Below are 25,678 nucleotides of genomic sequence, written 5' to 3'. Positions count from 1 at the left end.
TATATTTCGGCATTATAAGGATTGCTTTTTCAGGTGGCTGGATGCATGAAAAATGTCCTGTCTTCAGCATTAACATGGTAAAATATTAACATTTTCATTGCAATGATACTATGTTTTTAATGATTACTCGATCATGGTATTAAAACTGTAGGCGTAGTGTTACATAATACATAAATTAATAACTTCGTCTCCTAAAACCCAACTTGCGATTTAAAGATAACGAATCAGATAATTATTACAAAGATAAGAAATAATATAAATAAAACTTCCATGAAATAGTACAAAGCACTTCAGGCATATTTTATCGACAATTTAAACATTATTATGAAATTACTTTTAATCAGTTACCTATAAATTGTTTCAGATAAAATAAAAATAGTTGCGTAAACATTTCTGCGCTTAATTGAAAATAACATTTAAGGGTTATACGCAAAAAATCGGCAATACATTCACTGTTAAAAAATATAGTAATTTATTTTATGTATATCTTCTGGTAAATAAGTAAGGATACAGACAGATGTTCCATCAGCGATTAACAACAGACCGGCTACCAAAAATAATTATTTAACATAACATTAATAACACGTTAATTATTTTATCTCTGACGCGACATACAAGTGGTAAACGATATAATCTGTTATCAGATTGTTTTTTAGTTTAATTTCTACATAATATATAAAATATAACAGCTCCGGTTACGTGTTATGAACCATTATTATTTACGAAAGAGTCAAAAGTGAGGCAAGTCAGAACCCAAAAAATAATTTCTATTCCAATTATATACACCGTGTCCCATTTTAATCGATCACTCCGAATAACTTTGCAGGATGACCTCCAATCTCTAATTGAAATTGAATTTTAAGAGAGCCATACGATAATGACCTTGGTTTTGAGCTAGAGGTTAAACTTAGGGGTCATTTGGAGATCAACCTCAGAATTTCAAATGGATTGTTTTATCCAGAAATGGAAAGAGCAGGGAATTCTACGTTCACAGATGTACATTTGATCTTGGGTCAGATTGACCCCTAGGAACCCTCTGAAGGTTAAATCAGCTTAAATAGTCTCTAAATTTGACCTCAGGGTTCAAGGTCAGAGTCACAATTAGAACATAAATGACCACGGTAGTTTATACGGAATTTGCCATGATAATTAATCAACCTCTGACATAAAATGTAAACATTTCAGTGGGCATGCTGACTTGGCCTTCAGAGAGCCCCTAGGGGTCAATCCCAAGATCAAATATACGTCTCTGAACGTAGAATTTCCTCCCCTTTCTATTTCTGGATAAAACAAGTGGGATTTCCATTTGAAATTCTGAAGTTGACCTCCAAATAACCCCTAAGTTTGACCTTTTGGATCAAAACCAACTTTTGTTCTTAAAGTTTTTCAATTGGAGGTAATTTGGGGTGATAGATTAATATAGGACACTGTGCAGACTGCAGACGATAAAATGTTGTACAGAGAAAAGAAAAAAATAATTTAAAATTATTACAGGGTATCCTTTGAACAAATGCGTATACTTTAAGGGAGCATTTTATAGAATAGTAGATAAATTGATTGTCAAATGCTTTGCTAAAGTCAAACAATACAAAAGTCGTCACAAGATCTGTATCTGCTTCACTAATTACATCATCCGTAATATTCAAGATTATTGTAGTACTTACAACTGAACTCGACACGAAACCGTTCAGAGAACAAAATATCACTAGCATCAATACGAGCATAACTACGAAGCTGTTTTTTATTTAGTTTCTTTACTATTTTCGACAAACAGGACAAGATACTTATAAGCCTAAGATCCTTATAATAATTAATTTTATTTATTATAATAAACCGTAAAATATAAGGACATGTTTTTATAAAATTTGTATCAAAACCATCTGCATTGGACTTTGACTGATAAATTAACCGCATATCAGCTCCATTAACGTAAATCGTAGACCTACCAGATTAAGCAAACTTTGGGTGGAGTCTTATTTTACGTAATTAGGAATTAACCAAATAATTATTAGTGTACTGCATATTAGGGACACTGTCAACAAAATATTACATTAATATTATTTGCATTCTGAAAATATTGTTTTTTAAATATTTATCAGTTTTAATTTCCTCAATAATTCTCTGGTGGAACGATTATTTGCAATGTGATGAAGTTTGGGATAAAAGTTGTAAGACATCAATAAGTCAATATATTTGTGATCTTGGATTTAACCTCAAATTTTCAAGGTGAAACCAATGTTAATTTGAAAATATTAGATGGAACACCATATTTTTGTCAGCAATCGATAGAGATTTTCATGTCCGAATACGAGGTCTGCTGGCGTAAGAAATAGCGTATTGTATTTGATAAGTTCACCTTAGTTTGACCTTGCATCTTGTGAAGGTCAAATCCAAGGTCACCATCGAATTTGTCATTCAAAATTCCACAAATTTAGCTTGAAACATTTTCCTCAACAATTGGAACTTGTCGAGTAATTCCGAAATAAATGAGTTTGACCTCTAAATGGCCTGCAAGGGCATACCGGAAAAATTTGACCTCATAACCGGACATAAAATTTGGCGCTCTATCGATTGCTGGAATAAAAAAATAGTTTCCATAAATTTTTTCGAGTTGATTTAGTTTGACCTTGAAAGTTTTCGTGAGGTCACATTCAAGGCCACCAGTGTATTGGTTCTTTTGATAACAACTTTTATCTGAAATTCTTGTTGATAGCACACAATTCTGAAAAGTTATCGGGGCGGTTCAAATCTTTCTGAGGCAATGTAAATATAAATAAACCATTCTTTAGAGCTGCTGATTGAAGTATACATACAGGGTGCCCGGAAAGGTCATGTCAAAAATGAAGGGGTATACAGGGGAGGTCAAAAATAGATGTAGTACTTCATATAAAAAATTTTCCACTCGGGCTTCGTTGTGGAGTTATTCGCCTTCAAAGAAAGAAGTTTGAAATACAAATTTCAAATAAATATAACTTCTAAGTCGTTACCATGACAACAGTGACATTTGGGCAATTAAAGTAACTCATGGTAATGTTCGTTTCCAAGTAAACTGATATTCAATATGCCTGAATTATAAGGAGTAGACGAAATTTTCCATTTAAATTTATACATCTTTGACAGCGTTGCCAAATTTGGCATTTTTCTTTCATTGTTCGATTCCCCTCTCACTTTGCTTCAAAATAGTTATACCGTATATCAGTCGATATCTTGTACTATTTTTGGTGAGAGAGGAATCGAACTATGAAAGAAAAATGTCAAATTTGGCAACGCTGTAAAAGATGTTTAAATTTAAATGGATATGTAACAAAAACTGGGACGCGTAGTAATTTATTTGTTGGTTCTCGGAACGGATGGGCCAAAAAGTAAAATATTTCAGTCAACACAAGTTATCGAAAGTTAAGGGCTCTCAAGTAGGTTTAGCGTCGTCCTTCGGAGAAATTTAGCAATATTATTTTTAACAAGTTCTCTTAAACTGTCGGGGCCATGTGTTGAGCAGGTATAAAGAGAAAAATCTATATTTTAAATAACGCGCGAAATGCATTCCAAAGAACGTAGGAATTCCAAGAATAAGTTGTTAGAATATTGTGAGGAAAAGAAAGTAATAGATCAAATAGCTGGTTTTTAGGCGGATTTTCCAAGCTATAAGAATAGATTAAATGAGATGGACTAATCCGTGCCGTATTGCTACACGGAGTCACTAGAGGAAGGCTAGGGTTATTTGTAAGTTTGGTCTCAAAATTACTTAGATAAATGTAAAATCAGTATATTAGATAACTATTAACATGGCATAGTTATGCCAAAGCGTCCCGATATCCAGGGTTCCCGCCAGTAAGATAAGAACAGAAACGTCTGGACCCAAGAAATGGGCGTGTCGAAGCGAAGTGTCGAATTCAGGAGAGATCTACCAAAAAGAGGCAGTTCTTCCTTGGGTTTCACATTGAACAGTCTACTTAGTTTTAGTGTCTCGGGTTAATTTAATAATGGATAGTCATTCCAAATTTTGCTATGGATCGCGCATTCCCTGAATCTCGGTGCGCTGTCGCGTGTCAATAAATTAATTAATAATGTTGATCGACCCCGTTGTGTCGTTATTTTGTTTGTTTGTTCTGTTTTTATTGTTATTAAACCCTTCCTGGAAGTTTTGGTGTTTCTTTCTTGTTCTTCCAACTTAAGTGTCACCCTATACAACCAACCACTGGATTACTTTGTACATGAGCGACATACATACATACATAAGTGTCTGGTATTCATTCTCTGAACGTACAACATTTCTAAGTTCCCACGTATTAATTAAAGTATAATGATAATTATAAACTCCCTTTCGAGAATTGAATAGTAAACTCTTTTGAAATCCAGACTCGTTATGATACTGGTCATATCGATATACATATAGATAAATAAAGAAATAACCCCTCAGGTTACAGATAATTTCGTCTGCTCCTGTATAATCCAGGCATATTGAATATCAGTTTAAACTTGGAAATGAACATTACCATGAGTTACTTTAATTGTACAAATTTCATTGTTGTCATGGTAACGACTTAGAAGTTATAACTGGAATTTGCTTTTCAAACTTCTTTCTTTGAAGGCGAATAACTCCACAACGAAGCCCGATAGGAATACATTTTATATGAAGTACAACATCCATTTGACCTCCTCTGCATACCCCTTCATTTTTTACATGACCTTTCTGGACACCCTGTATATTGGATAAACAGGGGACCTGTTACCTCGAGATTAAAGAACACACAAGTGTCACCTAAATAATCAGAAAATCATTTACATTTTGAAAACGGTTAGGTTGTTTAGTTTTAATTAATATTCCACCTTCACTCAAGATTAAGCAACAAAAATAATTTTCCTGAAGTTTTCAACTGCGTCGATGAAATGATAGAAACTGGTACCATATAGATTGGAAAGGGACACTATCTGTTCAGCTTATTTTAGTTACAGTAAGTACAGCTTTAGATAGGTACAATATCACTAATTTGTAGAATTTATAAAGTAAAATATCTTTTGAAAACAGTACATACAAATTTCAAATTAACTTCAGTTGACTTGCTAGAGTTTGTCTCAACGTTCTGTTTCGACCCAGCTGTGTCAAATCAAACTAGTGAGTCATTTTTCGTTAAAACTACAAGCATAATGCTAATCTATAAAACAAGGTTTCTGACCTGAACCTTTGTGTTGAAGAATGAAATCAGAAATGTATTCATCCGTGCCCACATAAAATAAACTTGTTTAGTGTCGTTTCTAGGTCATGATATTTAAAAATACCTTATTTTAATATTTTAGTTGTATTAAATTTGTGTATGTTTTTTATCTTGTTTATGGTCAACCTTTAGTACCTATTGAAATGATAATGACTAATAATATACCTAGTAATAAGGTATTCATCTGTAATCATATTTTTTTTACATTCCACTAAGACTCAACTTGACAAAGTTGGAAGGTCTGGGCTGCCCCTGACCCCCTTTGAGATTGTTTATTTACATATAACACATGCAAATTTTTTTGCGCTTATTTATACAGAGTGTCCCGAAATTAATGCAATAAAATTTTGTCATAGATTCTTAAGACACGTATTTTTTATTTTTACCAAGTAGCCCCCTCTTTCGGAGTTACAGTCCCCTGAAGTCTGCCCCTAAGAATAGTCTTTTTTATATCTCAGAACCCTGTTGTACGAGAATCACTAAATGTACACGGGGGCTTTGTGACATGTGGAATCTGATAGTGCTACGCTTTTTGGCGAGGAACCCCCTTAAGACACTTTTTCGTGGGCCCCCTTGTCTTTGGAACCAAAAAAAATTTAGTCGCAAATTTGAATTTCTTAAAAATTATTAGTTAGCTAGGAAAGTCATTGAATTTAGAAACCTTTTTGTCTTTAGATATTTTTTTCGTAAAACGCAATGTTTTTGAGGAAAATGGCGAATCATGGTATGCATGCGATCACATTTTGACATTTTTCTCGAAAACATTGCGTTTTACGAAAAAAGTATCAAGGGACAAAAAAGTTTGTAAATTTAATGGCTTTCTAGCGGAGTAATAATTTTCAAGAAATTTAAATATGCTCCAAAGACAAGGGGCCCCACGAAAAATTGTCTTAAGGGGGTTCCCCGCCAAAAAGCGTAGTACTCTCAGATTCCACATGTCATAAAACCCCTGTGTACCAAATTTAGTAATTCTGGCACAACAGGGTTCTGAGATATAAAAGAATACTATTCTTAGGAGCGGATTTCAGGGGGCTGTAAGTCCGAAAGAGGGGGCTACTTGGCAAAAATAAAAAATATGGGTCCCCTAAATTTGTCTTAAGAATCTGTGACCAAATTTTATTGTAATAATTTCGGGGAACCCTGTATACAGTAATGTACAGATAACTCGCTATATTTTGAACCCCTCTTTAACTTTTTTGTTTTAAGAGTTGTAAAAAATGTGAAATACAAAAGTTCCACCATTTTTTATGAAGTTTTTGAAAATGATAGTATAAAAACAAATCTAAACAAAATGGCCGCAGATGTTAACTTTTTTAATTTAAGTTGAACACCCCGTATATTTTCACATATTTGGATAGAACGTTCCTTGTCTAGTATAGTCATATCGGGTTTGTTGGGTCCACCTCTAACAATAAGTGAGATAATATTAAAAAACGGAAAAAAGGTTTTTTTTGAAGAAAATAAGACATTTTGTAATTGTTAGACCTCTTTCAGGCATTTGTGCCTTTTTTCAAATTACGTAAGGATTTACAGATTTAGTTGTAAAATTTTGACATATCGCACATTGATACGGTCCAAAATGCGTTAGGTACCTATTTTAACTAAATCTCACTAATTAGTAGTAGACAGAAGTAGAAAATTGAAATATTATTAGGAATTAAAATAGAGTATGGAGAATAACTTGTTATAACTCTTAAAACAAAAAAGTTAATGGGAAGGTCAAAATAGAGTGAATCACCCTGTACTCGTATATCTTTTGGGTATGACTTCACTTTTTCATTTTCGTTTTCTTAGTATCACATCTATTTTTTCACGTCTTATTGTCATTTAACAAATATTTTCTTGTTTTAATTACATATGTTTAATTAATTTTTAGAAACTTATAGGCAACAAATAAGATATAAAAGAAAATTTGATAAACTCTTTTAAAAAACTTTTATCTGTAATTTACAAATTGTAAAACCGCATAGTATTGTATCGTAAACCTAATTCTAAATGATTTTCAATAAAGTTTCGATATCTTGGCAGTATTATTTCTGTGGCTTATAGATTATGTGGATTTATTTGTAAAATAATTTTTAGCTTATGACATAAAAATAAGCCCGATACATCCTTATCTAGAAATTTTACAACGCAACGTCCTAAGTCAAATTAGGAATCATCTCAAGCAGGATTAGTTTTATTATTACAATTTAACTCCTTTTATCTGAAAAGGAAAACAAATCTTTTTATCTAGGTTACGTTACAGTTGTTGTACAGTGAGATTAAAAAGTGTTGCCGTTAAAAATAAAATATACTGTTGCCCTACCATTTAAGAAGATTACGAAAAGTTCTTTTCATCAAAGGATTAGATTAAAATGAAAACATTAATTTATTAGTAGCAAAATCAATTTTGAATCAACAATGAAATAACACAGTTTAATATTAATGTCACCCTGATTCGGTTACTCTCGGTATAGCCAAAAACAACCAATTTAATATCATCTAATATTTTACACGGTCTTCTGTACACAATTTTGCCACAGGATGTGGCTGACCTAACCCGTTTCATGTCAATAAAATGTGACATAATGGCGTCCTGTTAAAGATTGATGTCCTACCCTGTAATATAAATTTATTAGAGATTATATTTTTGGACTTAGACAGTCGATAAGAGCAAGGATTAGTTGGTAAACATAATCCTTCAGAAAACCGCAATAATTTTATTAACAATCGAAAAGAATGGTCTTCGATAATAAATTACGTGTAGTAGATAAGTAAAAGATAAGGAATCTTATCAAAGCGAAAACTCACAGTCGTTCGATGCAATGGTGCCGAGTAGTCGGTAAAAGTGTGATATAATATAGGTATTTATGTGGATAGCTGTCATACCTGGTATGTAAATATTTTGGATTTTTAGAGGTTGTTTTCAAAAATCAAATTTGTTTGGTTTGTTATTAGTTTATTTGAGTTGAATGACGATCACGTCCCATCCAGTATTTAAAAAAAATGATGTGTATTCCTGGGTCGAATTTAGTAAAAATTTTTTAGTATACACGAATAAAATTTACCACATGTTTACGTAATATTTGTGGTGTGATTATGAAAAATTAAATATTATTTCCTCAAAGAACTTTTCCGCACAATATTTTTCTATTTTTTTTTTGTAGAATTTTATATAGAATTAAATGATGTAAAACCATCTACTCGATGATAACCAGTACAGATAAACATAGATAAGGTGTTTTTTAAAACTCCCCATCGGCCTATCTCAATCTTGAGTACCTAACGCATAAATTTTTTAACAATTTTTATCAAGAATTATGAACGTATTTAAAATGTCACAATGATAGCATTCTAGTGTATTTGATTATACGATAATTTCCTATTTAGTCATCCTACCTTTTTGAGTAATTGTTTATGGGCATTCCCATAATTAGTCACTAAGAATTAAAACCTAGGTACAGAATACTGACAAGAAGTAAAGTTTGAAGTCCCGCTTGTAATTGTAAAGTATGTCCCAGGATGTGAAAACATATTTAACAAAGTAACACTTTTTATGCTGCAATTTAAGTTATTTTAGTAAATTATTACTTAATTACTATATTTATTATCCTTCTATTGCATGATTTCCTGCATTTCTGCGTTATAAAAGTAGCAACATTTATTAATTTAGTTAGTTGAAATTGTAGAATACTAGTATAAAGTCAGACATGAAAAAATAGAACAAATACATCAAAACAGTAAATTTATTACAAATGTCACATGAGCTAAATTAATTAAAATTGTTCCTAACAATACCTCTGCCAAAGCTGTCCATTCCTTCTTAAACATCTTGAAATGCTATTGTATAACCAAAGACAATGGGACTGTTTAATTGTGTTGAAAATATGTCGTGGAATATTAATATAGGTTTCGATTTGACTGAAAACAACTCCAGAACAGTTTTTGTGCTAACTATAATTATTTCAGTCATGGGAGTTTAACTATGCTATTGTAGCTTTTCGGTTCATTTTGAAGACTCTTCGTAGTCTTCTAGTTTTAAATACTCTAAGTCTAAATTAAATAATTCAGTAGTTTCCATAAGCGAAATTCTATGTAAAATGTTTAATCTATATAAAAACATAAACTATAAAATAAGTTAATAAATAGCAATTAGTTTTTTGTTTATTATATTTCATTAATATTCTTCAAAATAATATTGAAATGGGGATGATGTTTTTACAGTGTTGATAGTGCCAACAGTGGGCAATAGTAGTGACTAGTCAGTTAAATGTAAACCTCCAAAACACTGGATTGAATCACATCGAAATACTAACGTAAATATGTACCTAATGATTTAGCCCTAGCTTCATATTTACTAGTTTTTGTCGTGACTTATGTCTAACGTTGCCGTAAACTTTGAATAATCTACAAAAGAAAACAGTACATTTAAATATCATTATTCTTGCTTGTATTGCAAGATATTAATAACTTTAATGTACAATTGATCAAATCTTATTTTTTAAACTTCTGCTCTACACGCTTGTCCTAATATAACTTTGACTCGAAATACACTTAAAATTTTGAATGAGAAAATATTATAAACTTTTTAAGGACGATTTTTGAAATGTGCGGTTTTTTGGAACAACGTGCAACTTAAAATTTTGCGTGACACTGGGGAAAACTTTCACGAAAACGTTTCAACTTTTAAAATAAGCTTAATAAGATGATGCTCTGGGTCGTATGCAATGTTATAAATGATTTACACGATTTAAAAGTTGTCGCCAGTCAATTGAAGATGATCCTCAACCAGATAGGCCTCGACTTCAGCTGATGAAGAAGAAGTTAGCACCTCAATTGGGTCATACCATGAAATCTTGACTGAAAAATTGTACTTGAATGCTGTTGCAGCAATTTTCCTCGATTTCTTGGTAAACGGTTACATTTATCGATTTGAACTATGAGTACATAATTTTTTCTGATATTATTTTTCATTTCAATAATGTTTAAATTTCTGTTATGTCTAGCAAGTGAAAAACAGTTATGAAAAAAAAACAAATTTTGAGTTCTAGGTAAAATGCCCCCTAGCGGCGCATAATGAAACTTTTCTCTGATTGGTCCACTAGAGTGATCTACTTAGTGGGTGTGCCAAATGAAAGACTAATCAAACTTGAAGTAAATAAATTATTATTTAAATAGGAAAATAAAAAAAAATGAACTTTGACAAGCTGTAACTTGGAAACAATTGACAATTCGAAAAAATTCATTACATACTGTTACTATTTTAATCCGTAGAATTAAGAACATCCTGTATATATACATATATCGGGCGTTTCACGTCAACGGGAACAGTGGGCTGCCCAGAATAAAAATGCATCAATATTGACGTTCGACATGTCAAAAGCTTCGTATTTAAAAACTCTATCGAATGCCGTCTGGTGATTTTAAAAAAACATCATGGCGGTTCCAATATGGCGTCCGCAATCATGGAAAATTCTGTTTAATGAGCAATATTGATAGATAAGAAACATAAAAATACTGTATTGTAGACTGAATCACCATATCTATACGTTTTTGGGGTTGCTGATTTCGAATTCAATATTCGTTAAACCCCATCTGGTCACTGTTCGTCCCTAACCTTAAAAATACTTCAAATTGTTGAAATAATACGTTTCTACGATGAGTAACACAGTCTAACCACCACAATTTTGTTTTCGGGATCGCTGAAACCAATTCTGATATCAATCAACTAGTCAGAGTTCGTGCCTAACCTCAAAAAAGTAGTGAAAATTTCTAAGATTACACTTTTCTACGTTTAGGATTTTTATTCTGGGCAGCCCACTGTGCCCGTTGACGTGAAACGCCCGATATATATATATCGTTCATATAACGTTATTAGGACAAACAATTGACTGTTGCGAATCGTATATATACACCGAACTGTAGTTTTTAATTAAAACACCCTGTATATTTGCCGCTCTTTGAAATCCTCTTCTCTATTAATTAAAGTGATACATAAATGTCATATATCTACTTTGATAGTTTACACAATTTTTCTGTTTGTTTCCTAACCCTCTGCCAGAAAAAAAGTCAAGATTGCCATGGAACCAGTGCATAGACAAGGCGAAAACCTCGCATTCGTGGGAGAAATTATGCCGGCCGGAAATATGGTGCCCATTTGTTTAAACAAACTTTTTTAAATAAATTGTGAAAATTGTTTTTTCACTCCGGAATTTTTTTTTTTAGTTTTTTTGGCACATTATAAACAAAAAAGTTCCTATGCACTATGCCTCTAAAATTGATAGTTTTAATGTTATAAACAATTGAAGTTGCTAAAAATGCGAAAATGACGATTTTCAACGGCCGATTTCCGGGTTAAAAGGGTAGTAGTTTGTAGAAAATTGAAAGACGAATTCGAAAATATCATGGTTGTTATCGTAAAGCAGTGGCGTACTATTTAGAAAAATATGCCACCGATACCCCGTATCTCCGCCACTGGAGCATGTACATTTTAGGAAAAACCCCCAGGTTTTAGACAATGTTTACATAAATGCATATGCCTAATTTCAAATTATTTCACTTACTAGTTTTTAAATTATTTAAAAAAATTTAAAATATTTTTTGAAGTTTAACACCCTGTATCTTTTTAACGAAGCGTCCTAGATAAAAACTTTATAGGGAAGACTCCCCTTAAAATTCACAAAAGAATACTAGATTTCATTTTTGGTCACCATTTGTGAATCACCCTGTATATATACATAAAATTAGTATTTCTCTTTGAAAGTAGATACTCATGGGCACTGGGCAGTATGCATTGTTCTCTTAGAACTTATTAAATAAATATAAAATAAAATAATTATTTTGTTGCATACTCAGTTCTACAAAATAAAAAAAGTAAATTAATACTTATGCATGTTTAATGTTACAATTTTTACTCTATATACTCTTACTATTCTATTTTCAAAGGAATTTAATAACAATAAATGAAAATATACCTACCTGCTTGATAATATTATCATTTATGGATTGTCTGCTATAATGATATAAGTGAAATCAATGTGTTTTTCATTCCAACAGCGAATAAAAACAATATATCTATAAAAATGTGATAACATTGTTATAATTGAGCAAAAATATAACGGAATTATTGATGATAAATAAGAAAGATATTCAGATAAACTGCAATAAAACTGATTCCACCTATGGCGGCCTGTTCCCTATTTTTAGTGATTACAAAACATTTTATACAGGGTGTAACTTTAAGTGGGCGTCAATTTTAGTAGTAATAGGACGTGTTCTCCATAATACTAATCTGAAATTATTTTGTTATATTAAATAAAGCACTGTGTTTAGTTTGTGAATCTTAGTGTGAGTGACCTCTACCATTGACTTATTTTAGGAAAACTAGGGGGACAAAGTTACACCCTGTATAATGAAAACGTAACAATTTACAGACATGTTCAAAGTAAAAGGGCTGTGACAAATCATATCTGCCATCCCAATGGCTAACAAAACGATATTTTTTGATTGATGTAACTTATACAATGCTTATTTTTGTAGCAAACTTATAATTTAAACACATTTATAAACGCCCATGAAAAGTGATTAAGAAATTATGAAATAATTATTATCATTTAATAACCGTTTTAAGATAAGAATATCAGAAAGAGTATCAATTTTACTATACACAATACAAAATAAACTTGGATACAAATTTAGTATTCATAATATCCATCCATGATATTTGATTACAGGTATAAGATAATCACAATTTCAGACCCACTTGTTAAAAAAGTATTTTCAATGCAAATACAAATTAATTAGTATTAAATAAAATAATTTAAGTAATGTGATCACGCAGAAAAGTTCTATTATTATTAGGTGTGGCAAAGTACAATAGTGTGTTATTGGATATAAAAAAAAATATTCAAATAAAAGTTGTATTCATATAACTTTCTACCCCCCCCCCTTTTTATTTTCTTTCTAGAAAAAAAGTAAACTGTAGTTTTAAGAAATTACGAGGCATACTACAAAGTAAAAGTACTGAAACTCTGTGATCTTTGTTTTCGACAGTTAGCAACACTCGCGCCCTCATTTATCTCGGTCAGTTGAGAACTGTTGTTGTAGTGGCGTGTTGAAATGAGTGCCGCTGTTCTGAATCCCGCCAGGTGAACAATTCCTTGACTGTATTGTGACTGGCGACGAAACGTGGGTGGGTCGCTACACACCTGAGATGAAAAGACAATCCATACAATGGCGACATCCGTCTCCACCATCAGCGAAACAATTCAAAACCGTTGTTTTGGTCTGAAAAGTCAGAGCAACTCTGTTTTGGGATTGTAAAGAAATTCTCTTCAATGAGTTTTTGCACCAGGGGAAAACAGTTAATGCTGCGCAGTACTGTGAAACCTTAAAAACACTACCGAGGGCGATACAGAAAAAAAGAAGGGAAATGTTAAGGAAGGGTGTGTGCTTATTGCATGACAATGCACGTCCACACAGCCAACGCCAAAAGCAACACTTGGAGTCATTCGATTGAAACATCATCAACCACCCAGCTCACAGCCCTGACCTGGCACCTTCGGATTAATCTTTTCTCTTCTCCGAAGGTGTTTGTGGGAGGAAAAAGGTTTTCTATCGACGTGAGGTCTACAGCGCCGTGAAACAATGGGCCCGAGAAGAGACGGGAGATTTTTTTCACGAAGGTATCAGAAAGCTCATTTCTCGACTCACAAAGTGCATTGAGGTTGGAAGGAACAACGTCGAAAAGTAGTGTTTTATGTAGGTACCTTTTTGAATATGTAAATTTTTCATAAAAAAAACTGCCGTTTCGATTTTTTTAAATTTGAGTGCCTACTCTTACTTTGTGGATATGCTTCGTATTTTGAAATATCAAAGATATAAAAAATTGAATGTTGTATTTTGGAGATATAAACTAATTTTTATTTTTTATGGCGCTGCATATTTCTAGCTCGCGCACTGATTCCATGACAATTTTGATTATATTTATTGTCAGTAAGCAAACGAAAATATTGGGCAAACAGTTTCGACAAATATGACATATTTAACAATTATTAAAAAAAAAGAATATTATTTCAAAAAAGCACAAATATACAGGGTGTCGTTAAAAAAAATAAGTTTCCTCTCCGAAACGGAACAAAGCTTTAATTTTTACAATTTTTATATTATTTTTACATTACCCAGCCATATTCTTTAATATCTAAATAGGCTGTGGACTAACGAATTAGATAACATTTGGTATCGGCCACGGATAATTACAATAACAAATTTAATATTGGATGATGATACTATTTGGGGAAATAACTATCGATAAAAATTAAAGAGAATAAAAAACTGTACAAAATTGTATATCAGGTATAAACAGAAATTTGAAAATTCGAAGGAAATGTGGATTGAAATTTGTAAAGTTGACATAACTATAAAAAAATAGCCTGTATAATATAATGAACGTATGACATATCTTTCATGTCTGTCACACTATCACGTATTTTAATTCTAACTATTACAATTTTAAAATTATTATAAATTGTAACTTATTGTTTTCTATAAAATTAAGGTGGCGGGTGGCCATATCCTTGGCCGAGAAATAGTCAAATTTCTGGCGTTTTTAGGTACTGAAATCTTGAAAAGTAAAACGTGTAGAACAAAAATAAGCACAAAAATAAAATCCTTGATGTTCTGTTTATTCATTGTTACTTTACTCAAATAAAATAATAACTAAAAAAAAGCGTATGTAAAACATGCGTTTGCTGTTATCAACCCCACATTTTAAGAATTATTTTCACGTACTTATAAATAAAAGTAAGCAAGTAAATGTTATAAGAATATTTACATGTGGAGTTATATACCGGGTGTTCAAAAAGTTTGGAACCCCCCCCTCTATCTCAGAAAATACAGCTCAAAGAAAAAAGAATTAGGACAAAAGTTACAAGGTTTTGAGTGAGCAATCCAACGGTGACCTTGACCATGACCTTCAAGGTCATTTAGAGGTCAACCCCAAAATTTTAAATGGAACCGTATATTTTTGACCACGGAAATAGAGAAAATGGAAATTTATACGTTCGGATATGACCTTGACTATGGCCTTCAAGGTTGTTTACAAGTCAAGTCGATTTTTAATATATAACCCGATATTCTTGACTGCGGAAATTTAATGAGCGTAAAATTAAAAAATGACCTATACCATGTCTTTGACCATGACCTAAAGGTAACTGCAACGTCAAACGTAACCAAAGAACTTAAGTTTAATAATGCTCTTGCGAAAAAAATGTAACGGCAAAAAAGTATTCAGTTCCATTTAAAATTTTCAACTTGACCTCTAAATGACCTTGAAGGTCATGGTCAAGATCATATCCAAACGTAAAAATTTCCATTTTTTTTTCATTTCCGGGATCAAAAATATACGGTTCTGTTTAAAATTTTCAGATTGACTTCTAAATGATCTTGAAGGTTATGGTCAAGATCACCGTTGGATTGCTCACACAAAACTTGCAACTTTTGTCCTAATAATTTTTTTGTTTGAACAGTATTTTCTGATATAGAGGGGGGGTTCCAAACTTTTTGAACACCCGGTATAAAAAAGTTTGTATTTTCGTAGATTTCAGTACCAAAAACCTTGATGGTTTGATCGTTTTTTGCACCTGTTTATTCGTTTTACTGCGGCGTCTTTGAAAATACTCGGGTGGCATGACGTAACATTCCTATTATTTGATAAGCTTTAGATTATTCAGTTATTAAATGTTTGAAATTATTTGTCTTTGTGGGAAACACTATTTAAATAATACGGCGCCCTTAAAGACATTTTCTAAATAAATCAAACGCAGAATTTTGCGGTGAATTCCAATATGTAAAAATATATAGGACGTTTATTTAAAAAATCTATTTTTTTCCCTTTTTTATCCAATATCTTTAAAATCTTTAATCCCCTGGGACCGCTATATGCATTTTTGTATTTTGAATAATAACAACCTATTTTATCACACTAATGTACCACCCTGTATGAGTGTGATTTGAAGATATGCAGATATGCAGTTCTATGGACTTAGCACACATCTCGAGCGTTTAACTTTTTAATAGATTTTGAAAATATTATAAAAATTACTGAATGTGCGACTAGGTATTTCTGTTCGTTTCCGATCATTATTATTCTAGGAGACACCACAATCTTTCGTTATTTTTTACTAATTTATAATTTCATTGTGCTGCGTTAATTATTATTCCACGCTAACACTAAAAGGGTAAATAATTATTTACAAGAAAAACAAATATTGAAATATTAAGTTTTCATTTTTTGTTTGTATCTTAAATAAGTAATTTGCTAAAATATAGAGTCAGATTTGGGATACGTATGCTATCACATTATACTACTAAGGTGAATTTTTACCTATTCTTTAGGTACTTACTAGCCACAAATGATCATAACTAATTTTAGATTATTTAGATTAGCTATCTCCGAATTTAATGTCAATTGTAGCGGTACCTATAAATGTAATGTTTTATTTGCAACTGTATAAATGTCTACTTTAAAATGTAAAGTTCGTTCCCAATTTGCATCTAGCTTTTACTTATTTTGGAAATCACTGAATAAAACATATGTGAAGATGTATGTTATGCTTACAGGGTAGGTGTCTACCTCCAGAAAACAATGGGATCGATATAGTCTATATGTAGAACAAATATATGTATTAAAATATAAAAATTTTACCGAAATTACCTCCGAGCTTAGACAACCAACATTATACGGCTGGTATTAATGATTCGTTTACAATAAACAGTAACAAATCATTACGCCTACGCTCGAGATAATGCGATCGCTGATTGGTTAAATAGAATGTTGTGAAAAATTACTCCAATCGCAAACAGAATGTTGTGTTTTAATGTAATCTTGTTCTTATTGTTTTAATAATTTTTACCGAAATTGAATTGCCAATTTGCCAACATGAGGGAAATAAAACTATGTGGTGTTTCAAACAAAATTACTGGTCATATGGCTTGTATTCATTTATGAAGGCTCTATAGTTCCACAAATCTTATTTCTTTAAAAAATCTCTGAAATAATGTTTGCAGTTTGAGTGCCAAGTAAATCTTAACTAGATAATGTTATTTATTTAGTTATAAGTACCAACAACATAAATATATTAGATTCGCTTTTCAAATAATACTAATAATTCAGTAGAGTGGCCGTTTTCTTAAGATTAGGAACATCTGCAGGCAATAATTTATGACCTTAATCATTAGATAAAGAGTGTATTTGTTATATAGATAAATAAACACAATGTAATGAAATATATATGGGCTGTAAATATTTAAACAACTGTAAATGTTATCTTTGATTGGATTTGCACGGATATACTATCATAAAACAAAGTTCTTATTCCTTCTCAGTCGCTTGGTAACTTAAGTTTTAAATTATGAGGAATATCTTATTTTTCTAAAAAAATAAACGTGGTATATAACTTTACATTTATTTTCTAAGGGACAAAGCTAAGCTGGTCTGTCCACCTGTTATGATTTACGGTAATTTAGTTTATATAAGGTTTTATACTCGAACGTTTATTTTTAGCTAAATCATGGAACATCATCTTCACGAAAGAGACAGAGTGGGAGTCCAAGATGCTGTCCTTCTAGAAGATTACACAAGTGAAGATGCTTTCGTAGACAATTTAAATAAGAGATTTAAGGAAGATGTGATATATGTAAGTTAAACTCGTTCATTATTTCAGTAAATTAAATAATTGTTATTTAATCACTAACTTATTTTCTCTCATTGAGTTGTGATTTTTAAAATAAAAGTGAACAATTTTGCTTAATGATGATATTAAGCTGTAGCGTTGTGTATTTTTCCATAATGAATTCCCTAAGCTTTGGCTACACTCGTGCACTTTTACTAAAAAAATAATACGTTTAAAACCCCGACATGAATATTGAGCCACCCTGTATAAAATGTAGAAATAATAAAATATTATTCTGTGAATTAGGCAATCAGCAATACAAAATAGGTTTATTAAGTTTTGTCTAACGATGGGTAACAAAACTTGCGTTTATCTCACTCATCATGGTGATTTAGGGAATTATGCATAATTCAGTAGTTAATAAATTTGAATAAACCTAACATAATCTAGCTCCAGTCACTTTTTTTTTCTACAAAAAGATATACCTGATTACCACAAAACAAATTTTATATTAAAACAGAGATAAGCACCAAATACTACCAGTGTGTGAATCTGCACAATTTTTACCAGAAATTGGAGCTGTAGAAATAGAATATTAAGGAATAGGGAAAACTAGAATTACATATTAGATTAGATAAGGTTTTCTCCTCTCCTGACCCAAGAAGAAAGTTTTTGGAGAACGACATTCAACTTCCTCAAAACATTTCAAATCCATATTCAGATTAAAATCAGTTTTAAATCAAAATTTATGAAGATTTGAAGATGCGGTAATCTATATAAATACAGGGTGTTTCAGAACTTATCCAAAAAAAAAATTTTGAATCTACAGAGGCAAATACAATTTTGTAAAAAAAATGTAAACATTATTTGGAATCACCTGTGACCATGTGAAGAGAGAGCGCATTGCGTACAGCTCACAATGCAAATGACGCTAGAGATTACAGTAGTCCAGTGATTTAAGGGTTGTAAATACTACAACTTATATAATTTTTTTCTCGGATACTATAAGGATTTTACAAAATTTTTACGATATTAACTCCATTTTTCATGACGCATCTACTTCCAAATTTTTTTGGATAAGTTGTGCATCACCCTGTATATTTACACTGTATAATAAAACCATATTTATTTTTAGACAATAAACAATACACATACAAGTACATATTTTTTTTTAGACTTATATTGGACCAGTTTTAATATCAGTAAATCCATACAGGGAACTCAATATATACGGGCCTAAGGATGTTAAAGAATATGACAATAAACATTTTTTCGAAGTTCCACCACATGTGTGAGTACATTATTGCTTTTCTAATTTATAGAACAGTACGATAAAATATTTTTTCATAGATTTGCCATTACGGATACAGCGTACCGATCACTGAAAGAAGAAAATCGAGAACAATGCATATTAATTTCAGGTAATATAATAAATTTAATACAATCAAAATAACAATATTATCTCAAATAGTTAGTTATTGCTTCTTTTTTCTTTTTAATACCAAAGGGTATCTTATAACACCTCGGTTAAAGCTATTAAAATGATCGGAGTATTCAACTATACAGGGTGATTCGCAAATGGTGACCAAAAATGAAACCTCGTATTCTTTGGTGAATTTTAAAGGGAGTCTGTCCTATAAAGTTTTTATCTAGGACGTTTCGTTAAAAAGATACATTGTGTTAAACATAAAAAAATATTAAAAACTAGTAAGTGAAATAATTTGAAATTGGGCACATGTATGTATGTAAACATTGTCCAAAATCTGAAGCCTTTTACTAAAATTTAGATGCTTCAGTGGCAGAGATACAGGGTATCGGTGGTATATTTTTCTAAATAAAATAGTACGTCACTGCTTTACGTTTTTTCAATTTTCCACAAATTACTATCCTACGTTTTTCAAAAAAAACCTGATTTTCAAGTAAAACTTAAAAAACGAAATGAGAGCACACTGCGTTATTCGAAAATAATGCTTTTTGAAATTAGATAGTGGGCTGCGATAACAACTTTGATATTCTGAGCAGTTAGAAAGAATAAATAATGCTTTTCATCAGATTCAAGCAACAATAAATTTCGAACAAATTACATTTTCGTTACTAAAAAGATATTGGGCCTGTGTTCGTGGAATCAGATATTTTTGAGCATTTACTCAAATAAAATCATTAAAATGATGACTAATGTTATTCATTTCTTTATTCGAATAAATAACTGAATGATTAGTGATTGTCATGTCATTTAATAAAAGTGTTTTTAGTTTGTTTTTTAAGATTTACTTGAAAAACAGGCTTTTTAGTAATTTGTAGAAAATTGAAAGGTGAATCCAAAAATATCATGGTTATTACCGTAAAGCAGTGGCGTACTATTTTATTTAGAAAAATATGCCACCCATACCCTGTATCTCCACCATTGAAGCATCTAAATTTTAGAAAATGGCTTCAGATTTTGGACAATGTTTACATACATTCATGCGTCCAATTTTATATTATTTCACTTACTAGTTTTTAAATTATTTAAAAAAATTAAAAACATTCAACTTTTTAAAGAAGCGTCCTAGATAAAAACTTAATTGAAATACTCCCCTTAAAACTCACCAAAGAATACGCGGTTTCATTTTTGGTCACCGTTTGTGAATCACCCTGTATACTATAAATATATTGAAATTTGGGTTTTAATATATTTTGGAATAAATTGGAAAATTATTAACTTGAACAAAAAAAAATTTATGAAAGTTCATTTAGCACAAAAGGTGTTCTAAATGTTCTTTATTAATTGCTTTAATAAAAATGAAGTCAATTACTATTTTGTATCTTTTTCTAAATATTTATACTATTTTAATGTGAATTTCATTGTTCAACATCAATCTATAAGCTATCCTTATAAAAAGAAGTCGCTATAATTGAGATCTGGAAGTTCTAATGGTTATTCTCAAATTATGGAAATGTATTATACAAAATATTTTTTTTTTTCAAAATTTCTAACAACCTCCCAGCAAATTTCAATTTTTGAAATATCTTTGATATAAAACGGTTGCAACTTGATTCCATTTGAAAGAAATTGAAGATGTAACTAGCTGACAATTAGTAGATGTTAATATCAGGAAAATGAAAAAAAATTGACATGAATGACCTCTCCCAGATAGGTTTTCCTTTTTTGTTCATATTAGAAAATAAAAGAATTTACTTTTGTAGTGTATAAATTATTTTTTCTATACTTAGTAGTACTTATTATTGTTCGTATTAGGAAATCCAATTTATCTATGATTATTTTCACAAAGCCAGAAAGATATCAACTAAAAGACCGTTTGTATAACTAGAATATGCATCTTATGTTTGGGTATTTAGGTGAATCCGGTGCAGGGAAAACGGAAGCCTCCAAGAAAGTTTTGCAGTACATTGCTGAAGTTACAGACCACAAAGGAGAAGTAGAAAGGGTCAAAGATAAATTATTATTCTCTAATCCTGTTCTAGAAGCATTTGGTAATGCAAAGACGAATCGTAATGACAACTCCAGTCGATTTGGAAAGTACATGGACATTCAGTTTAATTTTGAGGTGTATATTCTACTTTTATATAATTTATAATCTTGTTTAGATGCAAAATAAAAATTACTTATCCCTATTTTTTTTTGTTTTTAGGGAAATCCGGTAGGAGGAAACATTTTAAATTACTTATTAGAAAAATCGCGAGTTATAAGTCAGGTATCTGGAGAGAGAAACTTTCATATTTTCTATCAGCTAATTATTGGAGCTGATGATACGTTACTGAACAAACTGTTCCTCAAAAGAAATTTAGGATCATATTATTATTTGTCTAATGGGGTGAGTACCGCTATTATAAAGATATGTCCAAAATGTAATTACATATTAGACATTATTACTTCATTGTATACAGTGTATTTTTTGCATTAATATACTAAAATATTGTCATGTGTTAATGTTTACAATAAAAAAATTGTACTGAAATATTATAGGTGAATGGAAATACAGCAGGCATTTATGATCAGAAAGATTTTAATGAAGTTACAAGGGCCTTAAATACTTTGGAATTCACGGAACAAGAACAAACCGAAATGTTCTCGATTATATCAGCAATATTACATTTAGGCAACATTGGTTTTTCTGAAGAAGAAGGAAAATCAACCATACTTAAACCTGAAATAGTCGATACTGTTAGTAAGGTAAACAAAAACATTTAAATATTTTAAAGTTTTACTATACAGGGTGTGGCGTGTATAATCTATAAAAATTACACTACAGCTTCCTAGTGTATTTGTAATAGAAGTCTTATACGAAAAAGTTCTATTTTTGCTTTTTCTTTTCGTAAATTAAAGTTCAACCACGTAAACAAATTGTCGTTGAAAAATAGAAAGATAATTTTTCAATGCAAAAGTACAAACTAAGAAAAATAGATATTAAAAAAAACTGATATTTTCTTGTTATACTAATTAATAGTAATTACTATCTTAAATGCATTGTTGTCACTGCAAGAGTTCGCAAACAAAACCACATACGTAAGCATCTGAATTGCCAACTGCGCGTACTAAACAAACTCCATTAAAGTATGGAACAAAATGAAATAAAATTTACAACTTCTAGAGAAAATGTTGAAATTGATCCCCATTAGCACGGATACAGGCATGGCACCGGGTGACCGAGGTGGCCACAGCACAGGAACAAAGCGTCCAATTCATCGCTGAGGAAACATTTCATTCAAAAGTGTCATTACTTCTCGAGTACTGTGTGACGGAGCCTCATCTTGAAGATAAAACATGCGTGCCCGAACTTGTAATGCCACATCGTCCAATAATTTAGGCAACCGGTTCCAAAAAGTCAGCATATGTTGGTCTATTTAGTCGTCCTTCAAAGAAATATGGACCCACAAGCACATCGCCTATTATGCCAGCCCAAACATTTACCGAGAACCAATGTTGAAAATAAGTTTCTCTAATCGCGTGAGGATTTTCATCGGCCCATATGTGCATATTATGGAAATTCACTTCATCACGGGTAAATGTCGCATTATCTGTTAAACACAACCATAAGCAGGAAAGTCTACTTGATTGACACATTGCCGTAAAAACCACATTTGCAAAAACGCTTTTGTTGATCACAATCCGGGGGTAAAATCTGTTGAACTGGTTGCAGATGATAGGGGTGCAACAGCTGGCGCCTTAAGATGCGGTGGATGATACGAGATGAGGTTCCTGTGTGAGTCATCGAGTACTAATAATTTTTTCCAACACTGCATCTTCAACATTAAGGTTCACTTGCTGACCATGTCCTTCCCCTCGAGGAATAGCACTTCCTGTATCTCGTAGCCGCTGAACGCACTGTAGGATTGTATTTGCACATGGGGCCATCATCCCCGGTACAACCTAGTCGCCGCAAGCGCATTTTCTCCGGCTGCACCATACACTAACACCATATACGTTCAGAAATAGTAAATCCATTGTTTTCTCGGTTCATTGTGCACAAACTAAATAATTAAGCAAAGTAAGAAATAAGAATCTCATTTTTAATGTAATCGGAACGCTATTCTTATTTTTTACTTTTTTATAAAAATTTCACCGTCACTATCGTGGAATTACAAAATAAAAACTTTTGTCTGGAATCTTTCACTTTTTAACACTGATGGGTCGATGTACGATGCTTAATATTTAATAATTAAGTGAATAATGAATTCAATATAAATACAAATTTTTTGCCAATGTAACCTTACCTTCTTTTAGTATTACTAATATTAGATTATACCGACTTAAATTATAAGGTGGCATCTTGAGTCGCATAAAAACATTTCCAAAGTTTTTAATAAATAATACGGTCGGCCTTCATTTTCGTTGAATAAATGAACTTTAATTTACAAAAAAAAAAAACGCGAAGATAGAACTTTTTCGTATAAAACTTTTCTATTACAAATATCATCAGGAAACTGTAGTTTAATTTTTATAGATTATACACGCCACACCAAGTATGTTGACCAATTATATTTCACATAATTTACTTAATATGTAGATGCCCCTGTTAATGTTTTAGCTCCTTAATTGTGACTCTGGAGAATTGAAACATGCACTGACTCATCGCACCATTGAAACTATACTAGACGTAGTAGTCAGTCCGTTAAATAGGGAACTGTCAATATATGCGAGAGACGCTCTTGCGAAAGCTGTTTATGACAGACTATTTACCTGGTTGGTGACTCGACTTAATTCTTCACTTCAACCAAAAGAAAAAAGATCTAATACTGTAATGGGTATTCTGGATATATACGGATTTGAAATATTTGAAAAAAATAGGTATGTATTATTTCTGTTTATGTAAGTTTAGAAATCAAAGAAGATAATTTTTCAGTTTTGAACAACTCTGCATTAATTTTTGCAACGAAAAACTGCAACAGCTATTTATCGAATTAACTCTTAAATCGGAACAAGAAGAGTATGAAAAGGAAGGTATACAGTGGACGCATGTGGAATATTTTGACAATAAAATTATTTGTGAACTAATTGAAGAAAAACATAAAGGTAACTTTTCGGAATATTCTCTTTTCGTAATATAATGTAAATAAACTCATAAGTATAACATGTTTGTCTCACATCTTTAAAATAATTTGATATTCCAACAAAAACAAAAAATTTAAATATTATCTGAGATAAAAGAAGGAAGAATATAAAAATTGCAAAATTTTAATTTTTAACTTTAAGCAGTAAATACAGGGTGTCCCTGAAAAGAATGGACAAAGCTTGACCACAGGTTCCTGGAATGAAAATAAGACTATTTAGCCTAACTTACCTATATACAAAAGTGCACGCCTACTGAGATATAAGCCTTCTAAATATAGAATAGATAACTTAGTTTTTTTCAAATAATTTGAAAACTATTTTTCTTAGAAACTTCAAATTTGATACACTTATTTTTTATGTAAGGGCAATGTAAATATAGAATTTGGTGAGAAAACATATACAGGATGTTCTCTTTCTAGTGCCTGTGCACCACTGGCTATCCCGTAACTTTTTTGTGTTTGCGCCAATGACGACAGAATTTATATTTTTAAAAATAAGCATTAATTTAGAAGATTTTTTTGCTCTTACAAAATTTTGATATCGTTTATGGATTTCGAGTAAAACTGGCATTTTTTATACATTAAATATAGGCAAAAATTCCGATTTGTAAAAAATAATTTATAACTGCAGCCTCAAAACAGGGAATAATAATGAAAAAACGTCACATTAAAAAAAAATTACACATTTTTAGTATTAGTATTATCAATCAATAAAATAAAAATCAACCCTAATATTTTAAATAAACAGTATCAACTAATAATGTAAGAAAGTCAACATTAACATTTTAAATAAACCTAAATTGATATTTGTAATCACATTAAAATAATATTACAGTAAATGCTTAAAGTTACTTCCTTGTTCTTAAACGCAAGCATTAGTTCATCGAAAATGAAAATGAATTTTATCCAATAATTGTGCATTACCTCTCATAACACTAATTTCATGTTGTATTATTTCCCATTGTTCGTTTTCTCTATTTACTGAAAAGTTATAAACTGTGGTCCGCAACGCTCCCCAAATGAAATAATTACATGGGTTTAGGTCCGGGGATCGAGGTGGCCATTTTAAAGGGGCATTATTTCCTATACCTAGCCACCTGTTAGTATAGGAATCTGTAATAACTGGTCTTTTAATACTCTATTAACGGAACTTTTTGAAAGCCAATCTCTGCCGCTAAACGCCTTTTATTTACTTGAGAAATTTCTTCGACCCTTTCCAAAATTTGTTCCTCCAGCTGAATAGTTCCGGCCGTACATTAT

The 25,678-nt window shown here is 31.3% G+C and overlaps 1 protein-coding gene across 2 annotated transcripts in view; it reads left to right on the top strand.

The window, feature by feature from the left end:
* The window catches only part of LOC108912535 (myosin-IB), a 64,298-nt gene that overhangs the window by 26,582 nt on the left and 12,038 nt on the right, over positions 1–25,678 (top strand). The window contains exons 1-9 of one of the 2 annotated variants that reach the window (XM_018717781.1): positions 8,002–8,087; positions 17,758–17,890; positions 19,042–19,157; positions 19,217–19,287; positions 21,206–21,414; positions 21,499–21,681; positions 21,834–22,040; positions 23,896–24,155; positions 24,211–24,380. In XM_018717781.1, coding sequence (XP_018573297.1) covers positions 17,765–17,890; positions 19,042–19,157; positions 19,217–19,287; positions 21,206–21,414; positions 21,499–21,681; positions 21,834–22,040; positions 23,896–24,155; positions 24,211–24,380 — 1,342 coding nt within the window. In that variant the 5' untranslated portion in view covers positions 8,002–8,087; positions 17,758–17,764. Of the gene's footprint in view, positions 1–8,001; positions 8,088–17,757; positions 17,891–19,041; positions 19,158–19,216; positions 19,288–21,205; positions 21,415–21,498; positions 21,682–21,833; positions 22,041–23,895; positions 24,156–24,210; positions 24,381–25,678 lie in introns of those variants that run through there. The other variant, XM_018717782.2, reaches the window with a different exon arrangement.

This window comes from Anoplophora glabripennis, unplaced genomic scaffold (assembly GCF_000390285.2).
Source record: "Anoplophora glabripennis isolate ALB-LARVAE unplaced genomic scaffold, Agla_2.0 scaffold636, whole genome shotgun sequence".
Classification (NCBI taxonomy): Eukaryota; Metazoa; Arthropoda; class Insecta; order Coleoptera; family Cerambycidae; genus Anoplophora; species Anoplophora glabripennis.
Note: the sequence above shows the minus strand (reverse complement) of the source record. Positions and strands in the feature narration are given on the sequence as shown.